General features: G+C 53.9%; 1 protein-coding gene across 2 annotated transcripts in view; it reads left to right on the plus strand.

The window, feature by feature from the left end:
* The first annotated feature begins 581 nt into the window (after positions 1-581).
* Positions 582-21,622, plus strand: part of TENT4A (terminal nucleotidyltransferase 4A) — a 43,831-nt gene continuing 22,790 nt past the window's right edge. For both annotated transcript variants that reach the window (XM_059916081.1, XM_059916082.1), the window contains exon 1: positions 582-1,329. In XM_059916081.1, coding sequence (XP_059772064.1) covers positions 617-1,329 — 713 coding nt within the window. In that variant the 5' untranslated portion in view covers positions 582-616. The remainder of the gene's footprint in view (positions 1,330-21,622) is intronic.

Consider the following 21,622-nt stretch of genomic DNA (forward strand, 5'->3'; position numbering starts at 1 on the left):
GCGTGCGCACTGGCGTCCCGGCCCCGGCAAGGGAGGCCGCGCTTCCTCCCCACCACTCCCCACCCGGCTCCCTCCCCGCCCCTCATTGGAGCGGAGGCGGCGGCGCCCCCTCCTTCCCCCGCGCCCTGTCGCCGCCGAGAGTGTCTTTTCGCCGCCGCCGCCGCCGCTGCAGGAGCGCGGAGTGAGCGGCGCGAGCGTGACCGAGGGTCCGGCGCACGGCGGCGGCCCTCCCGCGGGTCCCGGGCTGCGCGGCGCCTGGGCCCGCCCCCTCGGCCCTGCCTCCCGCCCCCTCCGATGGCCTCTCCCGCCGGCCCGAGTGGAACGCCGCCGCCGCCGCGGCCCCCGCGCCCGCCCCGCGCCGCGTGAAGGGAGCCCGACAGGCCTGAGCAGCCCGCCGCGGCCTGCCCGGGCCCCGCCAGGCGGCCGCGAGCCGGGACCCCGACGGGAGCCGCCGCCGCGAGCCGGCCTGAGCCGCGGCGCAGGCCCGCCCGCCCGTCCGTCCGCCCGGCCGCGCGCGGCCCGTCCGTCCGTCCGTGCGCGGCGCGGCCGGGGCTCGGGGCGCGGCGGGGGCGGGGCCGGGGCGGACGGGCGCGCGGGCCCGCGGGGCGGCGCGTGGATGGATCCGCGCGTGGCCTGGATCCAGCCCGAGCAGAAGGGGCCGGCCAATGCCCTGTGGATGCAGATCTGGGAGACCTCGCAGGGCGTGGGCCGCGGCGGCTCGGGCTTCGCGTCCTACTTCTGCCTCAACTCGCCCGCACTGGACACGGCAGCCGCGGCGGGGACGGCCGGGCTGGGTGGCGGCGGCCTGGCGGGGCCCGCGTTGCCCGCCGCGTCGCCCCCACCGCCCGCGCCGGGCCCCGCCGCGCTGCCCCCCGCGCTGCTGACGGCGCTCGGGCCCGCGGCTGAGGGCGCCCGGCGCCTGCACAAGTCGCCGTCTCTGTCGTCGTCGTCGTCGTCCTCGTCCAACGCCGAGTCGGGCACGGAGAGCCCCGGCTGCTCCTCGTCGTCCTCCAGCAGCGCCTCGCTCGGCCGGGCGGGAGGAGGCCGCGGCGGCGCCTTCTTCCACTTCGCCGACGGTCCTTCGAGCGGCCCCGGCGCGGCCAACGGGCACCCCGGGCCGCGCGGCCCCGCGCCCGCCGGCTCCCCGCTGCAGCACCAGTTCCACCCGGGCCGCCGGAAACGCGAGAACAAGGCCAGCACTTATGGCCTCAACTACCTGCTGTCTGGCAGCCGCGCGGCCGCGCTGAGCGGAGGGGGCGGCCCCGGGCCCCAGGCGCCGCGGCCCGGCACGCCGTGGAAGAGCCGCGCTTACAGCCCGGGTATCCAAGGGTGAGTGCGCATGGCGAGGCGCGGGGACCGGGGAGGGGGGCGGGGGGGTGGCGCCCTCCCGTGGGGATCCCGGCCCGGCCGGGCGCGCCACCCCGCCGCGGGGCTCCCCGGGCAGCGCCGCGGGAGCTCGGAGGTCCCCATCCAGGCTCCCGTCTTATTTGGAGGATGGATGTTGGAGGCCATTGTCCGACTCCCTGGGAGGTTGTTGTTATTTCCATTTTAGACTCTTAACAAACGAGTGAAATGTCCGGATTCTTGCACTATCAGTGCAGGAAAGGGACCGTTGAGACCGATTTGTGCGGATGTTTTCATTTTCTCCCTGGCGAAACTGGAAAGGAGGTCGCCTAACTTTCTCTCCATCTCCTCCCACCCCACCCCGACAGGTTAGGGACCTTTTGTCAAAGTCGGGTGCAAATAGGTGTGGAGTTTTATGTTACCTTGCAGAGGATTATAGTATTGCCAGGAATTTGAATTACCTGGCAGGTAAATATTGGTTAAATGTAACTTTGTTTCTCAGCGGAAATCCATTTGAAAGAGGATTAGATTTTTGGTAGCGATACAATTTAACCAACAGCGAATTTAGAAATGACATTTTCGGGAGGGGGTTTCAATGTTACGGTTTAATTTTGTGCCAAAAGTGACAAATAGCATTATCTGCAGTTTTTTTTTTTTAAAACAAGTTAGTTGCATTCAAAGAAAGTAAGGTTTGTAGCAAATACTTATTCTCTGGAAAGCGTCACTTCTGTTTTATGTATTTCCACATCAGCCTAAAGGGGATTAGAAGTTCCTTTTAGGGCTAGTGCAATTACAGACGCAAAGACTGGTAAAAAAAGGTGGGTGTGTGTTGTGTTGGAGCAGTCCCAGGTGACGCTGCTCAGGTGTGAGCGCTACTTACCCAGCCCTCTTACCTTCCTGTGCTTTTCTGAGCACCTGGAAACAAGATATCTGTATGTAGGTTTTATGTTGGTATTTCAGGACTTAAATCATAAACTCTCCTTGTACAATCTCATGCTGACTTAAAGGGCACCTAATGATTTTCCTGGGTGTTAGGGTTGGAAAACATTAGAAACTTAGAAATCCCTCAATTGCTAGGTATTGAAATTATCTCTTCAAGTAACTTTTTCTCTTCATAGGTCTATTTATTCTGGTTTGAAGTGTGTTGTAAAACACTTAAGTTGATACTACTTTAGAGAGTGTATGATACCCAGTAACAGCTGCGTTCTGCAACTCGTCTCACCTGGTGTGGGTTGGAAGCATTACTTTCTTAAGTTCCTTGAAGCCTTGAGCATGCACTCAGCCCCAAGGAGGAGCCCAGACTCCTCTTCCCTCTCTTTCTCCAGTTCTTACTTGTAGAACTTTCTAAGAAGAGGTGGTGGGGACAGTTTCTTCCTTTCTTCCTTTCATTTATTTATTTTTTGGGCTGCGTTGGGTCTTCGTTGCTGCACACAGGCTTTCTCTAGTTGCGGCGAGCGGGGGCTACTCTTCATTGCGGTGCACGGGCTTCTCATTGCCGTGGCTTCTCTTGTTGCGGAGCATGGGCTCTAGACGCATGGGCTTCAGTAGTTGCAGCATGCGGGCGCAGTAGTTGTGACTCGCGGGCTCTAGAGCGCAGGCTCAGTAGTTGGTGGCGCACGGGCTTAGTTGCTCCGCGGCATGTGGGATCTTCCCCAACCAGGGCTCGAACCCGTGTCCCCTGCATTGGCAGGCGGATTCTTAACCACTGCGCCACCAGGGAAGTCCCGGACACAGTTTCTTGATGTATGGCGTTAAACGTAAAAGTTCTTCGGGGGACCTGTAGGTTTCCAGCCTGTCTTGTAACTGGAATTGACTCTGTGTTTTAGCACTTGGAAAACAGAAGGCACGTGGTCTTTGCTTGTAGAGCATTTTTGGGCCCAGACTGTCTGGAGTCCCGCTTCTTCCTCTCATGAGGTGGTAGCAGTGCCAGTGTGATGCCCTTGTTGAAACTGCTCAGGCTCTGGAAGCTGTTTCCTCATCCATAGTTTCTAGTAAGCCTCAGTACATAGGTTGCTATCGCTTTCCTTAATAAATGAGCCTACCACCTGCCAGGTGCTGCCCTGGGATCTGGGGGAGGGGTCGGCATGGGGGAGACAGCGTCAAGATCCTGACTTGGAAACCTGAGTCCGGGGTGCCCGCACCTAGGGCCCATGAGCCCTGCCTGTTCAGTCTCTCTCTGCCTGTCCTCCTCACCGTCACATGGCCGGCTGTCGTCTCTAGTGAGGTTGCTCACGAACCCCGAGGTAGTCATCACGCATTCTTGCCCCCCCTTGGACTATTCCCGGCGTGGCCAGTGAGCTGCTCTCCTCTGGCAGCAGCTTGGGTCAGGTCCCACCCCCGGGCACCTCCCTCGCCCCCGTTAGGTTAGAGGCAAAGCCTGATACCCGGCCTGTTTCCCGGGTGCTGTCCCTCTGGGCCCTGCCTGGGGTCTCCACTCCCTCTCTGTCAGGGTCCCCCGCTTCCACCCCTACCAGCCTGTTAGAAGTCGGCTCCAAGTCGTGTAGGGCTGAAGAGTGGGCTCCGAAGCGGCCAGGAGTTCTGTGTTTCGGCCCACCTAAATAGGCGGGCTTTGTTGGCCGCCCTTCCTTGCCCGCCTCTATGGGTGGCCCTGGGCCTGTCCACTCTCTGCCGTCCCTGCCTCGAGGAGCAGCCTGCTGGGACTGCCTGTCACGTGCCTGGAAGGGTGAGTACCCTGCGCTTGCTTCGCTGCTCTGAATCCTAGCGGACTGCCCACCTAGAAGGGCGGAGCGGAGGAAGAGTGCACCGGAGGGAGGCGTCCTTCGTGAGCAGACATTTCCACGGGGCCCGCCGGGCTTCTCCAACTAACTTTTTGGTATCGAGAAATAGCTGTGTCTGGAACTTGCTCCAGGCTACCAGCTTACCCAGAGTGATGAGGAAGGCCCCCAGAAGGTCTCTCACTTGCGGCTTAGAAAGGGAAAGAACTGAAATAAGAGATCCTAGGCCAGCCAGCAGAAAAGAAGCTTGTTGATGAGAAGTTGCTCAGCCCATCTAGTGTCAGGACAGCATTTCTGGAAAGACAGCGTCTGCAGTCCTCAAGAAAGGGTAAGCGGCTGCTGGCGGGTGGGAGTGTGAGTAGCGTCAACTGAGCCCCATTGGGCCTTTGCCTGGTAGCCCATGTGGCAGCTGGCACCATCCCTTCTTTCTTGGGGAGGTTTCTGCCCTTGGGAACTTTGCCTGGCGGCCGCCTTGTAAGGTGGCCAACCTGTTTTCATTCTTGAGTAAGACGAAGAGAAGGCAGGTGACAGTGGGCAGGAGTTAGTGCGAGAACCTTCGGAGTGGAGAAGGCCAGATTCTTGTTGTGGAGCTGCCGCTGGTTCTACTTCTTAGTCTGTTTCCTTGGTTGAGCTCTCAGTCTCGAGGCTGACCCTGAGCACGTGTCCTGGCCTCTGGCTGCCACCACTTTCTCCGGCCCTTGTCTCCTGACCCAGCAGTACTTTGTGACTTTGCCTGGGTCAGTCTCAACAGCTTCAGAAACCTTCCCAGTTGAAAGGTAAAGAGAAGTCCTGCTAAGTGAGAGTGGGCGCGTGGACCTCAGATACTCTGCCACATCCTTCCTGGTGCCCTGTAGACCCCCAGGAGGGAGATCCTGGAATGGGAGAGGACCCCGCGCCCTGGCGGACGCCTGCAGTCCGGGCCCTGCCCTGGCTTGTGTTCAGCGTTTGTCCTCTCAGGCCTGCCCGCAGTGTGCAGGGTCACACGCAGCACCCTCCCTGCGGGTCCCTTGACAGTATTTCATTTTTTTAACATCTTCTGTTCCCTCAAAGAAAATTCACTTAGCCTGAAGTTTGTGAGAAGCCGACAGATGTCGTTTCAGAGGAGTGGCCAGCGTGCCCCGCCGAGCCCCGGCCTGGGTTCTTTCTGACTCCACGCATGTTCTCTTTTCTCCTCTCTCCCGAGTCAGTGCCTGGAGAAGATTCAGGATCCCTTCTCTCCCTCTGTGCCCCCAGCCTGACGTGGCACTACCTACAGTCCAACGAATGGCCTCCCACGGCTCGTCCTTAGGGGACCAGTGGGAGGGCACAGGTGAAGGTCCAGCAGGACCCGCCATGGACCATGGCTGTCACCACTCTTGTTGCCTTTGTCTCATTCTCATCTCTTCCTGTAAACATCCGGGGATGCACAGGAATGGTTATTGTGAGATGGTGGCACACGTGGGCCTTGTTTTCTGAGTGTTCATCCTTGGAGGCCCCGAGGGTGACGCGCTGGGCACGAGTTTGCTGCTGCACTGACCGTTCATGAAATTAGCTCCCACTCAGACACTCCTCCCTGCGTGAAAGTTGCATCCTTGTCCCTGCCCCTCGCGCCACGGCCAGTCTCTCTGCAAAGTGAAATTGAAAATCCAGCACAAGATGCTGGCTGTGACAGTCGGGGAAAGTGATGCCTGGGTGCTGGTAAACGAGGATGGGCAAAGCTAGCACGGGGCTGCCGAGGAGGAGGAGGAGGAGGAAGAGGAGGAGGGGCGGGATGGAGCTCTGGAAGTGGAGGGTCAGGATATTAGGAGTCCTCTGAAAAGTGGGCCCTCGAATGATCTTGTAGAAAATGGCCTCCTGACTGCTCCTGCTGTGGAGGTCAGGGTGGGATAAAGCGGACGTCCTGCTGCTGTGAGCTCTGGATGGAAAAGCAGTGCCAAGGCGATGCCATTGCTGCCGCTTAGACGTGACACGTGGTTGTGACTTAATTGCTCCTGAAAGTATTTTTAAGTGTTTTAAAGTAAACAGGATTTTCAGAATTTAAGATCTGTTTTTCAAAGTAAAGTCTCAGACCTTCTTTTGGTCTCTGTTTAATATGAAATTTTGGCCCCCATTTTAAATGGATTCGTGTAAATAGAAGGAGGGATAACAGTCATCCTTGGAAAATAAGGCTTTGTGTGCCGTGGTTAGGTCATTATGGCTTAAGATTTGGGTTTTTGGTTGTGAAGTAGAAGAGGGTTGTAGTCAACAAACAAACAAAAGCCTGTGATGTTCAGATTCAGAAACTTGACTTTGATGGTACAGCCAGAAGGCAGGCTCACCGGGGAGGGGTGACTGAATCTCACTCACTGGAGTCACAGGAGGTTGTCATAAGCCGCAGCGTCACCTGGAAATTGCCACTGGCCAGCACAGCTGTGCAGAGGCCTGCCTAGAAGACTCTGGTCAGCTTGTCAGGGATTTCTTCTCTCAGAAGGCCGCTGAGTGGGTGTGGCGCCCGGGGAAGGGCAGGTGGGTGGTCTCGGTAATCGAGACAGGTGCCCCAGACATCTGCCCCCAGTACGAACGAGCCTCCCAGTGAGGCGCTCACAGGTGCCTCTCCCCGACGGCTTGGGATTTGCACTGAAAATGAAATGTCTTATGCTAGGATTTCCATGCTGCACTGGTTTGCTGCTGCTGTGTAACAAATGTCCACGGGCTCAGTGGCTTTACAACAGCACTCATTGATGTCTCACAGGTTCTGGGGGTCAGAGGTTGGCGCTGGGGGCTGGGTTCTCTGCGCAGGCACGCCGCTGGCTGAAGTCTCGGGGCTGCCCGCTGTGTTCTCTGCCGGGGCTCAGGGTCCTCCTGCGAGCTCACTCCTGTTGTTGGCATGATTCCATTCCTTGCAGTTATAGGACTGAGGTCCCTGATTTCTTGCTGGCTGCCCGCTGGGGCCTCTCTCAGCTCCTTTAAGCCACCTACATCCTTTGGCTCTAGGCCCTTCCATCTTCAAACCCACCACAGGGCTTTGAGTCTCTAGATGGCTCTGCCAGCTGAAGGAAGCCTTCTGCCCTAAGGGCTCATGGAGTTGGGTCAGGTCCACCCACGTGACTGTCTGTGTTTAGGGCACGTAGTCATACAGCATAATCACAGGAGCAGTGACAATTTCATCACGGCCGCAGGTGCCGGGGGTCAGGGTACGGAATCTTCTGGGGGCTGCCTGCTGCACGTGCAGGTGTTCTCTCCTACGTAGACTTCTGTGCTGTGGGAACACAGGTTGTGTTTTGCTTTTCCAACACTTCTCTCCTTTGACTGGACTCCAGCCCATCACGATGACTCTTGCAGATTGTCTGTCCTCTGGTTTGGTTGTCACCCCTGAACTCAGGGACAGCCAGAGTGATCATAGCTGTGAGTGCCTTTCTGTGTCTTTCTCACGTGGACTGTTCTTAAAATATGTCATCTGAGAAGAGGTTATGTGAAAGCCATGTGGATGAACATACGGAAATTACAGTGATTGAGAAGTCCCGTTTGTGAGGTGTCCTGCACTGGTCAGCTTAGGAAAGGTGCCGTTCCTGTGCTGGGGGAGGGAGGTCGGTGACTCACCCAGGTCGCCTCCGGAGTCTGAGTACAGTGGATCCCCACAGTGCATCCTTGCTTTGCAGAGGACCCTGCACCGCTTGTCCTGCAGCGCAGGTTAATGGGAGCGGTGTCTTGCCCAGAAGCCCCGCCTCAGAGCTCCCTTCCCTGTGGAGTCGCTACTGCGCTTTAAAAACTGACCCCTGCTCTCGGGGGGGTCTCTTCGGGGGACGATGGGCTGCGTCCTAGCCTGCATTCCCAGTGCCAAGCATGCACCAAGCCGCTGCTGAGTAAGTGTCTGGTGAGTGAGTGAATGAAAGGAAGGAAGGAAGAGAGAAGGACTCGGGCAGCTTAGAGGAGCAAGTGAGGTGTGGCCGGTCTGCAGCGTTTAAATAAACCCAATGCTAAAAATAACTTTTGCTGTTTGTCTTCGAATTTCTGCAGACTTGATTGCCAACTCTGAAGTTATTTAAATGCAGAATGAAGTAAAATCTCTTGCAGTGTATCTGCCTGCCTTCCTGAAGAGAGTGGTTAAATCAGTTTTATGCCTTGTGACAGAATGTAAAAACAAAACATTCAACAAAAATTCTATTCTCCGTTAGAAAGGCATCTCCATTTAGTTCCACCTGGTCTTTTTCTTGCTATAAAATTAATACCTGACGTGAAAAGTTAGAAAACTTGGTACCTGGCGAGCGTCCTGTCACCTTTTCGCACGTGGCCTGGGCTTCGGAAGCCTGTGTTCCCTTTGCTGGTGGGAGGGGACGGAGGCTGGGCCCCGCCCTGGCCTGCGAGGCTGGTGCAGAAGTTTGTCCTTCTCTGTGCTGACAGGGTGGACTTGACTGAGGGCTCTGAGGTTCCCCATGGTGGGGAGCGGCTTTGATTATCAGTACCATGCCTTATTATTGTGGGCTTGTGCTCTTTTTTAATTCCCAAATCAGCTGCTCCGCACAATCATTTAAGCTCTCTGTGGTTTGAGATCAGAGTTAATTTCCTAAGTGATAACATGTGGATGTGTAGGTAGTTTATATCTTTTCATGTTTGAAAGAGATTTCAGGTGATCTTAACGTTTCTGGAATCCTGGGAATCTGAAGGAATGGCTAGAATGCTAGTAGTTAAAGGGAAATGAAAAATCGAACCATTTGTGTGTTTTTTCTTCTTCCGTCCCGTTAGCATCGGGAAGCATGCGCGAGGCCTTGAGCTTGCTGGCTAGACTGCATCTCGGGGACCCTGGCTTCCGGGTCTGGGCAGGGCTGGCTCCATCGAGGGTTCTGACTTCCGAGCCTCAGCGTCCCGCCCGTGGAGCGGGGCCTGCCCCATTGCCCTCGCGGGGCCTGCCCCATTGCCCTCGCGGGGCCTGCCCCATTGCCCTCGCGGGGCTTATTAGAGAAAGGGGACATGGGCTCGCTGTGTGAGTGGTCAGGTGGGGGAATTAGGAGGGCTGCTCCTTTCCTTTTCTCCTCTCTTCTCGAAAGAAATGGAAACCAAACTTCTTGTTGCCAACCAGATACAGACAACTTTCCCTCTCAGGCCAAAACTTTTCTCTTGGAGAGACTGCTGAAGACTTGGAGTTGGTGTCTTCAGGGCAGGCAGCGGGCACAGCTGGAGACAGACCCACCTGATGCGTGGAAATGCTTTCTCCTTTTGAGCCAAGACAAACTTTTCTATTTTTAAAAATTTAAACAATGCCTGAGTCATGTGTCCTCTAGGTATTTAAGTAAGAATCTTGTCTTCCCAGAGCTTTCACGTTTTTCCTGATGTATTTATCAGGTATGTGTGTGCTGCCCTGTGTAACTTGCTTAGAGTTGTTTGGGATTTTGGTCTTGTTCTGTGCAGAGTGGAAGGAGTGGATGTTATGCTATTTCTCTGAGCTCTTTGCAGCTTTTAGCACATGTTCTGTGTATAGTGCAGGAAGCAAAAGTGAGGGCCTGGGCAGGTCAGAACTAGAGCAGCACCATCTGTGGAACGTTCTGTGAGGATGGGGGGCTCTAGTTCCGTGCTGCCCAGTGTAGTAGTCACCGGCCACGTGTGGCCACTGAGCGCTTGACTGAGGGGATTGAGGAACTGGATTTTAAGTGTTTTTAATTTTAGTTGAAATTAAAATGGTCTTATGTTTGGACAGCACCGAACTGCAGTAACTTTACATTCCTTACTTGGAACACAGATTCCTTACTTGATTCGGTAACTGCTGCCTAAATAAATCCAAACTCAAACAGCAGCAAAAGCTGTGCTACTCAGCAAGTTGCCACTGGAAAGCTCCAGAAATTGTGTTTCTGCGTTTCTAGTATAAATCCTTTTCAGAGGGCTGCTGTTTCAGTAGCACATGAAGCATAACATGGGTTCCTACGGCTCGGGGTGTCTGGTCCAGCAGGCAGGTGGTGGTTCTCTGCACCTCTGCACACGGGCTAATGACGTAATCCGGCCTCTTGCCACCGGCCAGTGTCCTTGGGCAGCAGCAGCAGGGCGCAGGGACTCCAGCACAGGGTCGGCTGTCGGCACCAGGTTCCTCCCGGAGTCCTCAGAGCAGGCCCATGAAACGGGTAGTGTTTCTCTTGTCTTGGAGACAGGAAAGCAAAGCCTAGACAGGCTGATGTGATCTGGCCAAAGGTGCTGCATGTGGAAATGTCAGTCTAGCTCTGACATTGGGGAGCTGCAAACAGTTCTTAAACGAAGAACTTAAACGAAGGAGCCGTCCCCAAGACGCGGGGCTGGAAACTAGCGGCTTGCTCTGCAGACCTGGCTTTTGTGTGTCTGCCGAGGGCCATTTGCTTTTCTGCCTTCCTAGAGAGGGCAGACTGGGGGAGGGGGCCCAGGTCCTCCCGTAAGGACTTTGCCGCTCAGATGACCAATGACAGAGATGCGGGAGGTGGGTGGGGGAGCCCTGGGGGAGGCCCCGGGGACCAGAAGCCCGTCCTGCTGCTGCAGCACACGGAGTTCCCGCTCCCCCGACGCCCGAAGCTGCTCGGGGGCAGTCGTGGCGGAGGCAGCAGGGCTCCTGCCGTCTGGGTTATTCTTAGAAGTTACACTTTATGGAAACGAAGCATCTGATGAATCGTTGGCTTGTGTTTTTTCTGGAAGACAGTGGAAAGGCCGAGAAGCAGGACCGGCGAGCGTTTGCCGACTGCCTCCTTGGTGTCAGGCGCTGCCTTCGCTGCACAGCCTGCTTTCTCCCAATTCCCCCCGGACAGTAACTCGTTTTAAGTCTTGGTAGATGAAGAAGCGTCTCGCCCAGGGTGCAACCAGAAGATAAAAGAACGGGCGCCTCAGCGCAGGCCTGCTTGACAGAAAAGCCCCTGTGTTCATTGCTGCCTCCCAGGAAGGGGTTGGTGCCCCCAGAGAAAGAGCCAGAAGCAGGAACTTGGTGAACTGGCGGGGTAGGGGGGGGTGCCTTAGCGCCACGCAGTAAGGAGGATTTTGGTTACTGGCGTCTTTTCTAAACGTAAGCAAACAGATCAAAAAATTGAAGTATAACTCTGAAATGACTGAAATAGAAAAGAGGGTACATTGCATGGCTTGTGAAATGCAAAGAAATTCTGAAGTATTGTTACAAGTATCTCCTATAAAAACGTGGGTGAAGAATCTGTCTAAAGAGTCGGTGTCTCTCAAAGACTGCCTCACAAGAGACAGACGAACTAAACCTAAGTACAAGATGATGGATAGAAATGAGTATAGAACTGAGACCAAATGCCAAAGAATGGGGACCTGTGAGAATTGTCACAGGCTAAGGCCTGGAATGAAAGGAAGCTTGCAAGATTGGTAAGAGTAAAAAGGGCCTCTTAGGATCAGAGTAAGCCCGTAGGAAGTAAGTAAAAAGCTGGGCTGGGAAGACGGCTCAGTGTTCCGGAGCCTTCCGTAGCAGCTGGGTGCTTCCGCTTTTCCTTTGCTCCCATCAGGCGAGTGGTCCTCAGTACTTGTCATGGTATTAATCGTCACTGGCCCTACTGAGCCCTCGCCCCTCCCAGGAGAGGGAGAGGGTCTTGCCTCCTTACTGTGTAGGAGAGGGTGGTATAGGAGAGGGCGTGAGGCTCACACTGCCCATAGGTGCGGAGCTGGCGTGGGAGCCCAGGCAGTCTGATGCCACAGCCTGTCTTCTTAACTGCTGGACCCTCGGAGCAAAGAGGGGATTGTCCAAAGAGGAATAACAATAGGAAGAAAACACTTGCTTACGTTGAGTTCCAGTCTCTAGGTCAAGAGAAATGACTACTGGCTTCTCAGGAGGGGTAGCAGATGACATCACGAAGCTCCGCCCCATCCCTGTACATCTCTCGGGCACCCCGCAGATGGACCCAAGAGGAATCTGAGTAGCTTCCTGCAGAGCCAGCAGCAGGCCCTGGTCTGTCACCCTGCGGCTCTCCAGTGGCTCCTTTACGAACCGGTGACAGCACGGCTGTGCGTGACACCGTGCCTCTATGGTTCTGTTTGCTCGTTGCTTTAAAATGAGAGACTGATTTGGACTGTGCTTTATGCTGATTTTTAAATAATGGTATTGTTTTTATAAAACAGATTTGTGCGTATTTTTTGGTAAAAAGCAGAAAGCTTTAAAAATCAGTCAACCCCACCACCCAGAAATAACCACGGACCCATTAGGTGACTGCCATTGTAGACATCTCTCTAAGCCCCGTATGGATGGACACATGCATTGATCAACAGAAATACTTCTATTACAATTTATGTTCTCCTTAAATACAATTTGCTAAATTATTAATTTTCCGTGAAAGCGAAAGTAATGTTCAACTTCAAAAAGAAATAATAGTTTCTAAGAGATGTTGCTGAGACTAAGAATATAAAGAAGATTAAAAACCTTATGTGGGGGCTTCCCTGGTGGCGCAGTGGTTGAGAATCTGCCTGCTAATGCAGGGGACACGGGTTCGAGCCCTGGTCTGGGAAGATCCCACATGCCACGGAGCAACTAGGCCCGTGAGCCACAACTACTGAGCCTGCGCGTCTGGAGCCCGTGCTCCGCAGCAAGAGAGGCCACGATAGTGAGAGGCCTGCGCACCGTGATGAAGAGTGGCCCCCGCTTGCCGCAACTAGAGAAAGCCCTAGCACAGAAACGAAGACCCAACATAGCAATCAATCAATAAATAAATCTTTAAAAAAATAAAAAAAAAACCTTATGTGGCTAAGTGCAAAGAAAAGTTAAAGTTTTAATGAAATCACTTCAGTTTGTCTGCTGCCATGTAGGGTAGCGATGTTAGCCCTTGCTATCGGCTGAGTTGTCTCCACTCAGATCATAGGTTGAAGCCGCAATGTGGTGGCATTAGGAGGTGCGGCCTTTGGGAGGTGATGGGTTTAGATGAGGTCATGGGTGGGGCCTCATCATGGGATTAGTGCCCTTATGAGAAAGATCACAGAGTTCACTCGTTCTCTCTCCACCATGTGAGGGCACGTTGAGAAGTTGGCAGTCTGTGAGCCAGGAAGAGGGCCCTCCACATAACCCAGCCTTGCTGGTGCCTGGATCTTGAACTTCCAGCTTCCAGAAACTGTGAGACATAAATGTCTGTTGTTTAAGGCGCCCAGTCTGTGGTATCCCTTTACAGCAGCCCAAGCAGACTAAGACAGCCCTTTATGTAGCCTCCCAGCTCCTGATTTGCATTATGTTGTTTGTCTGCCACCATGAGTTAGGCATTTGTATTTTGTTCTGCAATTATGATCACTACCATTTGTTGAGCTCTTACTGAGTGCTAGACCCCATTCTAAATACTTTGTATTTGTTAAATCCTCCTGACAATGCCACGTGAGGGGGTGCCATCAGCATCCTCATGTTTCACATGAGGAGACTGAAGCCCAGAGCAGCTGAGGGTCCCGCAGGGTTTTGTAGCGGATTCTGCCATCCTGCCTTGGCCCTGAACACCACAGTTTGCAGTCGATTAGTCAGTCTGGGCTCTCTCTTTGCATAGACTTCATGCTGTGCGCCAGGCTCTCACCGGGACTCCGGCAGCTTTCCACGTTCTGATGGACATCTTCGGCAGGGCTCCGGGGGCCGTACTGCCCGGCCCCACTGTGGGGTGGGCTCTGTGCACGGCCCTTCACTCCACTCTGACCGGCCCGGCCTGGTAGCCCTCAGCCCGCTCCATGGGTCCACGCGGCCCTGCTGCATTCCGTCTGTGCTGCGTGTCGAGAGTCGAGTGTGTACGGGAGAGCTCGTGGGCTCCGTGTTCCCCGAAGCCTGCCGGGTGCCTAGAGCATGGGGTCCCCCGCTTCATGACCTTGGCGTGCTCCCCAACGTCTCTGGCTGCGAATGTTGTCAGAGATCTGCGGCAACACTGATCCCGCTTCAGGGAGGTGGTTTCTCCTGGATGCCCGCCTGGCCGTGCCTTCCTCTCGTCCTCACCTGGTCGTTTCTGCCGCGTTGGCCCTGCATCAGCCCTTCCTGGACCGCAGCTGCCCTTCCACCCGCAGGCCGGGCTCTGCCTTGCCTTTAGGGGCTGGTCCCCTGTTGGGCCTTCGGCGTGGCCCTGGTTTCATCTTCCACCTTTTCCACGTGGACGGCTTGACTCGCTTTCTTTTCCTCTCTGTCCGTCTTCCTTAAACGGGCCCTTCTCAGGTATTGGCACAGCGGCTTCCCTGTCCTCTCCTGCAGCTCCTTGCCTTCTTTTCACCCTGTGTTTACGGCCACGTTCTCACTGAGGTTTTCTGTAGCACGAGGCGTGGGAGTGGGTTTTCCTGATCCCGGCTGGCCTCTCCTCCCACACTGGGGTCCTTGTCCTCATGATGTTCTGGGCCCCTTTCTCTTCCTCTTTGTTTGCTGTGCCACGTTCACGGGTTGCCATCTCTGCTGATGCGACCTGAGGGTGTTCTGAGCCCTCTGACCTCCCCTAGAACTTTCCCTCTCAGGCCAGGCTGCAGGTTTGAGAGACTGCTGTGTCTTTGGCCGACCCTCTGGGACCCGTCGGCCCCCAGGTGGAGAGTCGAGTCTTGGGGCGAGTCCGTGGGCCACCTTGTTGGGGGCCTGAAGTCTGTTCCCTGAATTAGTTCAGCCTCTTAGGGCCCAGCTCATCTGGCCCAGTCCTTTCATGGCCTCGGGGTCCTCAGAAGCCTGGTGTCGTCTGCTCTGAAGTTAGCCCAGGGAACAGAAGACCCTCACTGCTGGTGTGTCAGACTCCGGCTCCCCCTGTCCTCTAGGCCCTGCTGACTTCCTCTCAGGGCCTCCAGGTTCGTCCCCTGATCTTTGCACATCTGGCTGCTGCTTGCCCTTCTGTCTTGGCTCCAGTGTCAGCTCTTTGGGAGGCCGTCCCTGACCACACGATATAAAGTAGCCATAAAGGCAGCTGTGGCTACCATTTGGAATCTCTGCATAGTGTGCTAATACTTGAGGTTGATTTTGGTTACTTACTTTGCTCCCTTCTCCGTGCCCCTAACCCAACTCAGCGAGCATGAGGGACCTGCTGATTTTGTCTTGCTCTCTCTATAGCCTGTGTCAGAGCAGCACCTGCTCCATCGTGGGTTGGCAGTAAATAACTGTACGATGATGACTTGCATCTGCTTTCTGTACTTCAGTATTGACTTAAACCTTTGGATCCGTTAAGTTCTGTGCTTTGCCCTCCCTTCCTCCCTGCCTTTCTATTTTTGCTAGTTTTCCAGCGCTGTTGTGTTGTCCTTTTTCTTAACATTTTTTTCTGGTCATCATGGTGGGGTCTTGGGAGGTTGATGTGTGCTCTTCCTGCCATCTTGAGCCAGAACCCTGGAGCCTGTCTCCTGAGACTTGAAGAGGTAGACATGCCTAGTTCGTGCTGAGCAGAATTGGTACAAATGATTTACTTCCTCCTTTACACTGGATGGAGACATTCCTGCTGATTGAATGAGAAGTAAACATTTGATAATTAAAAGTTATGTTTTTATTTTTCTGATACATATGCAAATATTGGATACAGGGAAGTTAAGTAGCTTTAATTACAGCAGACGCTCAGATATGCTGACACTCGGGCGTGTGGGGAGACCTGGCTTTCGTGTGGCCATGCGCACTGGCGCCTGGCGGTGACGAGCGCCCACTCTGGTCACATCTGCAGGCCGCACAGAACTGGACACAGGCTTAACAAGTGCTTTGCCACTCTTGGTGACGTGGAAGGGGATTGGCATGTCCTCCGTCAGGTGCGTTGCACACATGGGCTCTCCTGCCCTGAGGGTCATTGGGATGACTTGGCCTGCCAGGACAGTGTCTCGGGGAGAGGCTGCGCACGTCTCGCGTCCCCTGGCATCACCGCTGAGGGGTCAGGGCCAGGGAGGGCGCAGCCAGCGCCGGGGAAGTGGAGCTGAGGCCCTGGCCGGCTGCAGGAGGCAGATGGGAGGGGCGGTCAGTGGGGTGTAGAGGCTCCGGGGAGCGCTTGGAGCAGTGTGAGCAGAGACACACTGTAGAGCTCCGTGCCAGGGAGCTTCACGGGAGGCGTGAGGCCCAGGCTGCTTGTCCAGCCTCTGAGCATCTGTAAAACGGGAGGTGGTGGTGGTTCTCAGGATCGTGCTCGTGAAGTGTGTCCTACGCTGACTGGACAGAGCAGGCAGGTGGTGCGTGTCAGTTACTTATCATCATCATAAGAATACTGGGAGGATAGTATCACTAATGAATTTTAAGTTTCTAAGTCTGCATATAGCCTCAGAATCCTACTCAACACGGCTCTCTGACAGCAGTGCCGTCGATGGGCGCTGGGACGGTGGGGAAGCCTGTTAGCTGCCCCTGGTGTGGTGTGGCCAGAGAGGGTTGGGGGTACTTGAGAGAACACCCCCTTCCTCACAGGTCTCTGGGTTCAGTCATCTACATCTGCAGAGGTTTTTCTGGGGTTGTACGGTAGCTTTTTCAGGAGCCCTGTCTTTTGGCGGGGGTGTATGCTAAACCAGTGACTTGGGGTGGCACTAGAACCAGAACTTTAGGGGTGAAGGGACCTTTAGCCTTGCTGGACCTTGGAGCTGAGCAGAGTCACACGAGTAGTTCCCTTGGCCCCCAGGATGCCGGGCATGGGCCGAGCCAGAAGGGAAAGCCCGCGTGGGTTCGGCCTTAATGTAAAGGCCAACGGCAGCCAGTCTCAAAGAAGACTTAAGCACAGCGATGTCTGCCCTTTGATCATTGGAATAAAGTCAGTGTCAGTAAAGCTGACATGATGACACTTTTTCTTGGCTATGATTATAAAAGCAATAAAGTACTTACTGAAGAAACTTGGAAAATACAGAAAGGAAACTACCCATAATTTTCCTGTTGTTAACACTTTCCTGTTCTTAACAGAGCATACATATGTCTCTCTGTTATTTTTAATGTTACTTTAAATGTGTCACAAATGTGTCATTTTTGTATGTTTGTTTAAATCTAACTCTAGATAAGTGATTCTTCCTGTCTTAAAAAGCTCTTTTAAACAATTTTTAAAGATGGAATTGATATATATTATTTCCTAAATAACTAGGGAGAGATGTTTACAACTTTTCACTTTTTGTAAACAGCCCATAGTGCATATTTCTGCATGTTTCTGTATGTTGGGCCACTTCCTGAGCGTGGCTTCACAGCCCTGTGGCTGAACGTCAAGATGGAGAGCTGCACAGCTCTGGGTTTGAGTCCTGGTCGTGGAATCTTGGGCCATTTACCATCTGTCTAATGAACAGTTTTCTTAAAATCTGTAAAATGGAGAAAATATTGACTAGTACTTGCCTCAGGGACTATTTGGGAGACTAACGAAAACGCTGGTAATGTGGGTGGCGTTGTGTAATATCTCAGGGTAGTCATCTTTTCAGGCTCTTACGCATGCTGCTTCCCAGAAGGTTATCCAGCTCACCTTCACGAGGGTAAGCATCTCTGGAAACTACGACAGAGGATATAGCTGTTTTCATCTCAAAAAGGATCCAGCTACTGGAGCTAGCGAGCAAGGCCGGGCCACCCTGCTTTCAGACTTGGCGGTTCCCTCCGAGCACCGTGGCCTGCAGTGGTCTGTGCTGTGGCTGTCCGGCGAGGCCGCGTGGCCGGTGGCCTGAAGCAGTGCACGGGGCCCAGCCAGGCGCCTTCTTGGCACCCCCTGCCCCAGCCGCCCTCCCGGCCGTGAGCTCCTCCAGGTTGGGGGTCCCGGAGTGCACGGTGGCTTCCGTAGGACACCAGTGTTGGGAGGCTGAGGCCCACTGGTCGTTCTTGCCCGTGATGGGTTGAGGACGTGCCACGTGAGTGGGCTGCTTCCCTCTAGGTTGCTCCGGCTGTCCTGGCTCTTGGTGGGTCTGAGCCCTGTCTCTCCTGGGCTGGCCGTGGCCTGGGCCCGGAGCAGCAGGGCCGGGGCCCCAGCCCTCCTCCTGCCTGTCGCTCAGCTCTCAGGCCCTTCCCTGTGCAGCAGCTTCCCTGAGGGCCTCCCTCTCCCGTTAACATTTTAGAGGCTCTTCAGAGGCTCTCCCGCCAGAGAAGGAGCTGTGCACAGGTGGGGCGCTGCGGGAGCGGAGAGGGGCTGAGGTGCAGACCCCGCGGGCGGGCTGATGGGAGCGCTGGCTCAGCCACAGGAAGGAACGCTCTGGAAGCACACAGGCTTTCTGCTCTGCGGTTTCAGTCGGCTTCCTCACACTTTTGAGCTTAGATTATAAACAACCTTTGAAGGGCTGATTCAAGACTTTCTAAATAGTGGTACAGACATTAATTGGCCTGTAACAATTAAAGATAAATAAAATGATTTATAATTAGCTCATTAACTGTGTCAGGAAATGGGAGTTTTAAAAAGGATCGTCCATCCCCAAAATAGAAGTGATTCAGTCACTCGCTGCAGGTCTCACTGGTCGCTGCCCAGCAGCCCTTCTTTGCAGCGGCTGGAGAGGCAGCTGCTAACTCGGGACGTCTGGGCCGCCGGGGCGCTCGGACTCTGCCGTCTTAGTGTAAGTGCATCCACGCGGGCTTGAAAATCTCCCGTAAAACTCCAGTAGTGAACTCCAAGTACTTTCCCCAAGCCATTGTTTTTGGCAGAAATGCAGACAGTGAACATTGTGGAGCTGAGGGGAGGGAGCTCCAATTTCTGAGAAACCACTGGCTTTTTAAGGCTTTTGAGGGTTTTAAGAAGACTTGGAAGGAGTGGGAGAGGGAGAGAATAAATTAACAGTTGAAGTGAGTTTCTAGTGTTTTCTGTGGCATTTTACATTGTAATCAAAAAGCCTGGTTTTCCACAAGCACTTGGAGTTGAGCAGGTTCCTGGAGGGTGTGGAAGGGAGGAGTGACTCATGGTCAGCAGTAGGGCGGGGCCCTGGGGACAGTGGGCTGGGAAAGCTGGATGAGTTAATACTTGAGAGCACAGCTCTGACTGACAGGATTGGGTGCTGACAGGTCTCGCGACCACATTGGAGGAGGCTGCCTTCATTCATCTGGCTTTTCTGTTCCGTAAAGCAGTGAATGAAATCTGACCTCTGACCGTGGCTTTCCTTAGAAAAAGCTGCGGGGATTTCAGATCTAGGGCAACAGGCAACCCTCTGTGCTTCCCCCTTGCAGACCCGCATCAGTAACTGCTTGGCCTGTTAGCTTTGCCCCTTTTCTGTCCACGCTGTTTTATTTTAAATGTACTTCATCGTCGTCGCTTCTGGCCCCTTGTGTCATTGTGTCTCTCACCTGCTGTAGTGCGTCTGCCTGTCCTCCTTGTTTGTGTACAGAGATGTCACCGTGGAACAACTTGCAGGTTGCGCTGGGCTGGGAATGGGAGAAGGAGCAGCTTTGCCTGGGGCTGGGCACCGAGGCTCCCACGTGAGAAGGCAGGGAAAAACCGGGGGTGGGCGCCACTTCCCCGGGGCCCGCCCTTCAGAACCAGCCAGCCTTCCCTGGCTTCGGTTCAGATTTAGACAGAGTCGGGAACCCTGCAACCCTGCCAGCCCAACTTCTAAAATCGAAAATCATCCTCCTGAAATGGGTCATCTCTTTTCATGAATAGCTTTGTTAGCTATGAAATTAGATAGTTTGGTTCTCTAACTTAATAATCCATCTTTTGCTCTTTAAAAAAGCTCATTGAGTTGGATTTCATAAATGTTTACAGCAACCAACCGTATACCAGCTGCTGAGATAGATACGGAAACATTGCTGATATTGATAATTTGGGACCAGAAGCAAAAATTAATTTGGGACATGTACTAAAAATTGAAAAGTCAGTCATTACCTTTTGAGTGGGTTTGGCCTCCTACAAGAGAGCAATTGTAAATGAGAAATGTCTTTTTTCATTTTTCAGTGAACTTTATTTTCTAATATCTAGATTAAAAGCATGCTTGTTAATAATGTTCAGAAGTTTGTTTTCCAATAGTTTCATGATGAAAACTAAAATGCACCGAAAACTCTGGTCTCACCATTTTCATCTTTCTTAAAATAGCCAGGAAGGGAATCAGTTCAGGGCTTGCTCCGCTGCGTTGTATCAATTTGAGATTCTTCCAGATTGACTCTCGGAGTTGCGTGTGGTCTGTATGGGCCAGTAGCCAAGGCTAGCGTGTCTCAGAATCCACTGCTCGGAGACAAGGCATCAGGCGTGCTGCGCTTTCCTGCCTCCGCTGCCGGCAGGGTTCCTTTTGCACACAGACAGCAGACCTTTCCCACCGTGCCCCACCTGATGAGACCACTTAAGAGGCTCGAGCCGCCGCCACACAAAGCCCCACACAAAGCCGTCCAGAGCACCGCTCCTTGCGGGCCTTATCCCTTTAGGGCCCACGGTGGCGCGGGCACTCGGGTCCTCAGCTTAGGATGAGGGCTGCGTTGTGCGGAGGTTTCCAGCGTTCGTTCTTGGCCTCGTGGCTGCAAAGTGGGTCCTCTCTGTCGCTCTTGCTGCCCTCTCCCCACAAGACGCCTTGCGGTCAGCTTCTGACTCCCGTATTTCTTTGGATTTGAGGTGCTATTATTTGCAAAAACCCAACCCATTCAAAGTTGTCTTTTTCTGCGGGGCAGAAATATTGGGTTGGCCAAAACGTTCGTTCGGTTTTAAGTAAAACTAAGAGACGCCTTTTTCATTTTCACCAAGAACTTTATTGAACAACATATTCATTAACTGAACGAACTTTTTGGCCAGCCCAATATAAACTTCATCTAGACAACTTCCTACAGATCAGCCAATCTAAAGAGATGCACCGTTATGGAATGTACCATGAAGAAAGAGAAATATTTAACTTTGCATTGATTTAATGCTCAGCCATTGATGGAAAGATGCATCCCAATCTTAGACATGTTGAAATGTTAAGGAAAAAAGAGTACATTTTCGTGATGATGAAAGAATCGTCTTGCTCAATTCCACAGTTACATCAGTTACTTTGGAAAATGCTCTAATCAGGCACCATTGTTACTAACATCTTGTCAGGCTCTTAAATCCTAGTTTCGTAAATGGAGCAGTGAGTATGTGTTTAAATTATATCAAGAACTCTAATGCTTAGTTTTGACAGACATGGCTCTTATTTGTCCACATTTAGCCCTAAGATTCTAAAACGTTTACTTAGAGAACCTTTGAGAGCCCCCGGACCAGGGCGTGTTTTTATCCCTTGTCTCCCGTCGGAAGGCGCGTGGGCAGGGTGCACTCTCCCTGTGCCCCTTGGGGGCGCCGCCCCTCATTCCTGGACGGTGGCATCTCGCAGGATGGAAGGAGTGAGGATCCCAGAGACGGCATGTGGTCCTGGGGCCGCCTGCTCTGCCTGTGCTGAGCGTCGCGTCGCTCAGCCGTGGGGGTGGAGCCCAGGGAGCTGCAGCCGCCAGCCCCACGTGGCTGTTGGGACTGAACGAAGTAAAGCTACAACCTGAGGCCCTCAGTCGCAGCAACCATGCCTCAGGTGCCCGGTAGCCACTTGCAGAACGGTGTGTGCTCACAGGAGTCCTGTCCGCAGCCTGTGCTGGGGGACGGCTGGGCCCCTCCCACCTTGCCCTCGGCGGGCAGCATCGCTAGCCTGTGCCACCCCACTCCGCATGGATTTTAGGGCCTGGCAGAGGTGCTGGCACCAGTAAACCGAGGGACTTGGAAACCTCGCTGCTGGTTAGGGGCGGGATGGGAAGAGTGGCGTCAGGGCTTAGAAGCCTGACCGACTTGATGTTCTTTTTTCTTTAAATTAAGCGATCAATATTC

This window comes from Balaenoptera ricei, chromosome 3 (genome assembly GCF_028023285.1).
Source record: "Balaenoptera ricei isolate mBalRic1 chromosome 3, mBalRic1.hap2, whole genome shotgun sequence".
NCBI classification, from domain to species: Eukaryota; Metazoa; Chordata; class Mammalia; order Artiodactyla; family Balaenopteridae; genus Balaenoptera; species Balaenoptera ricei.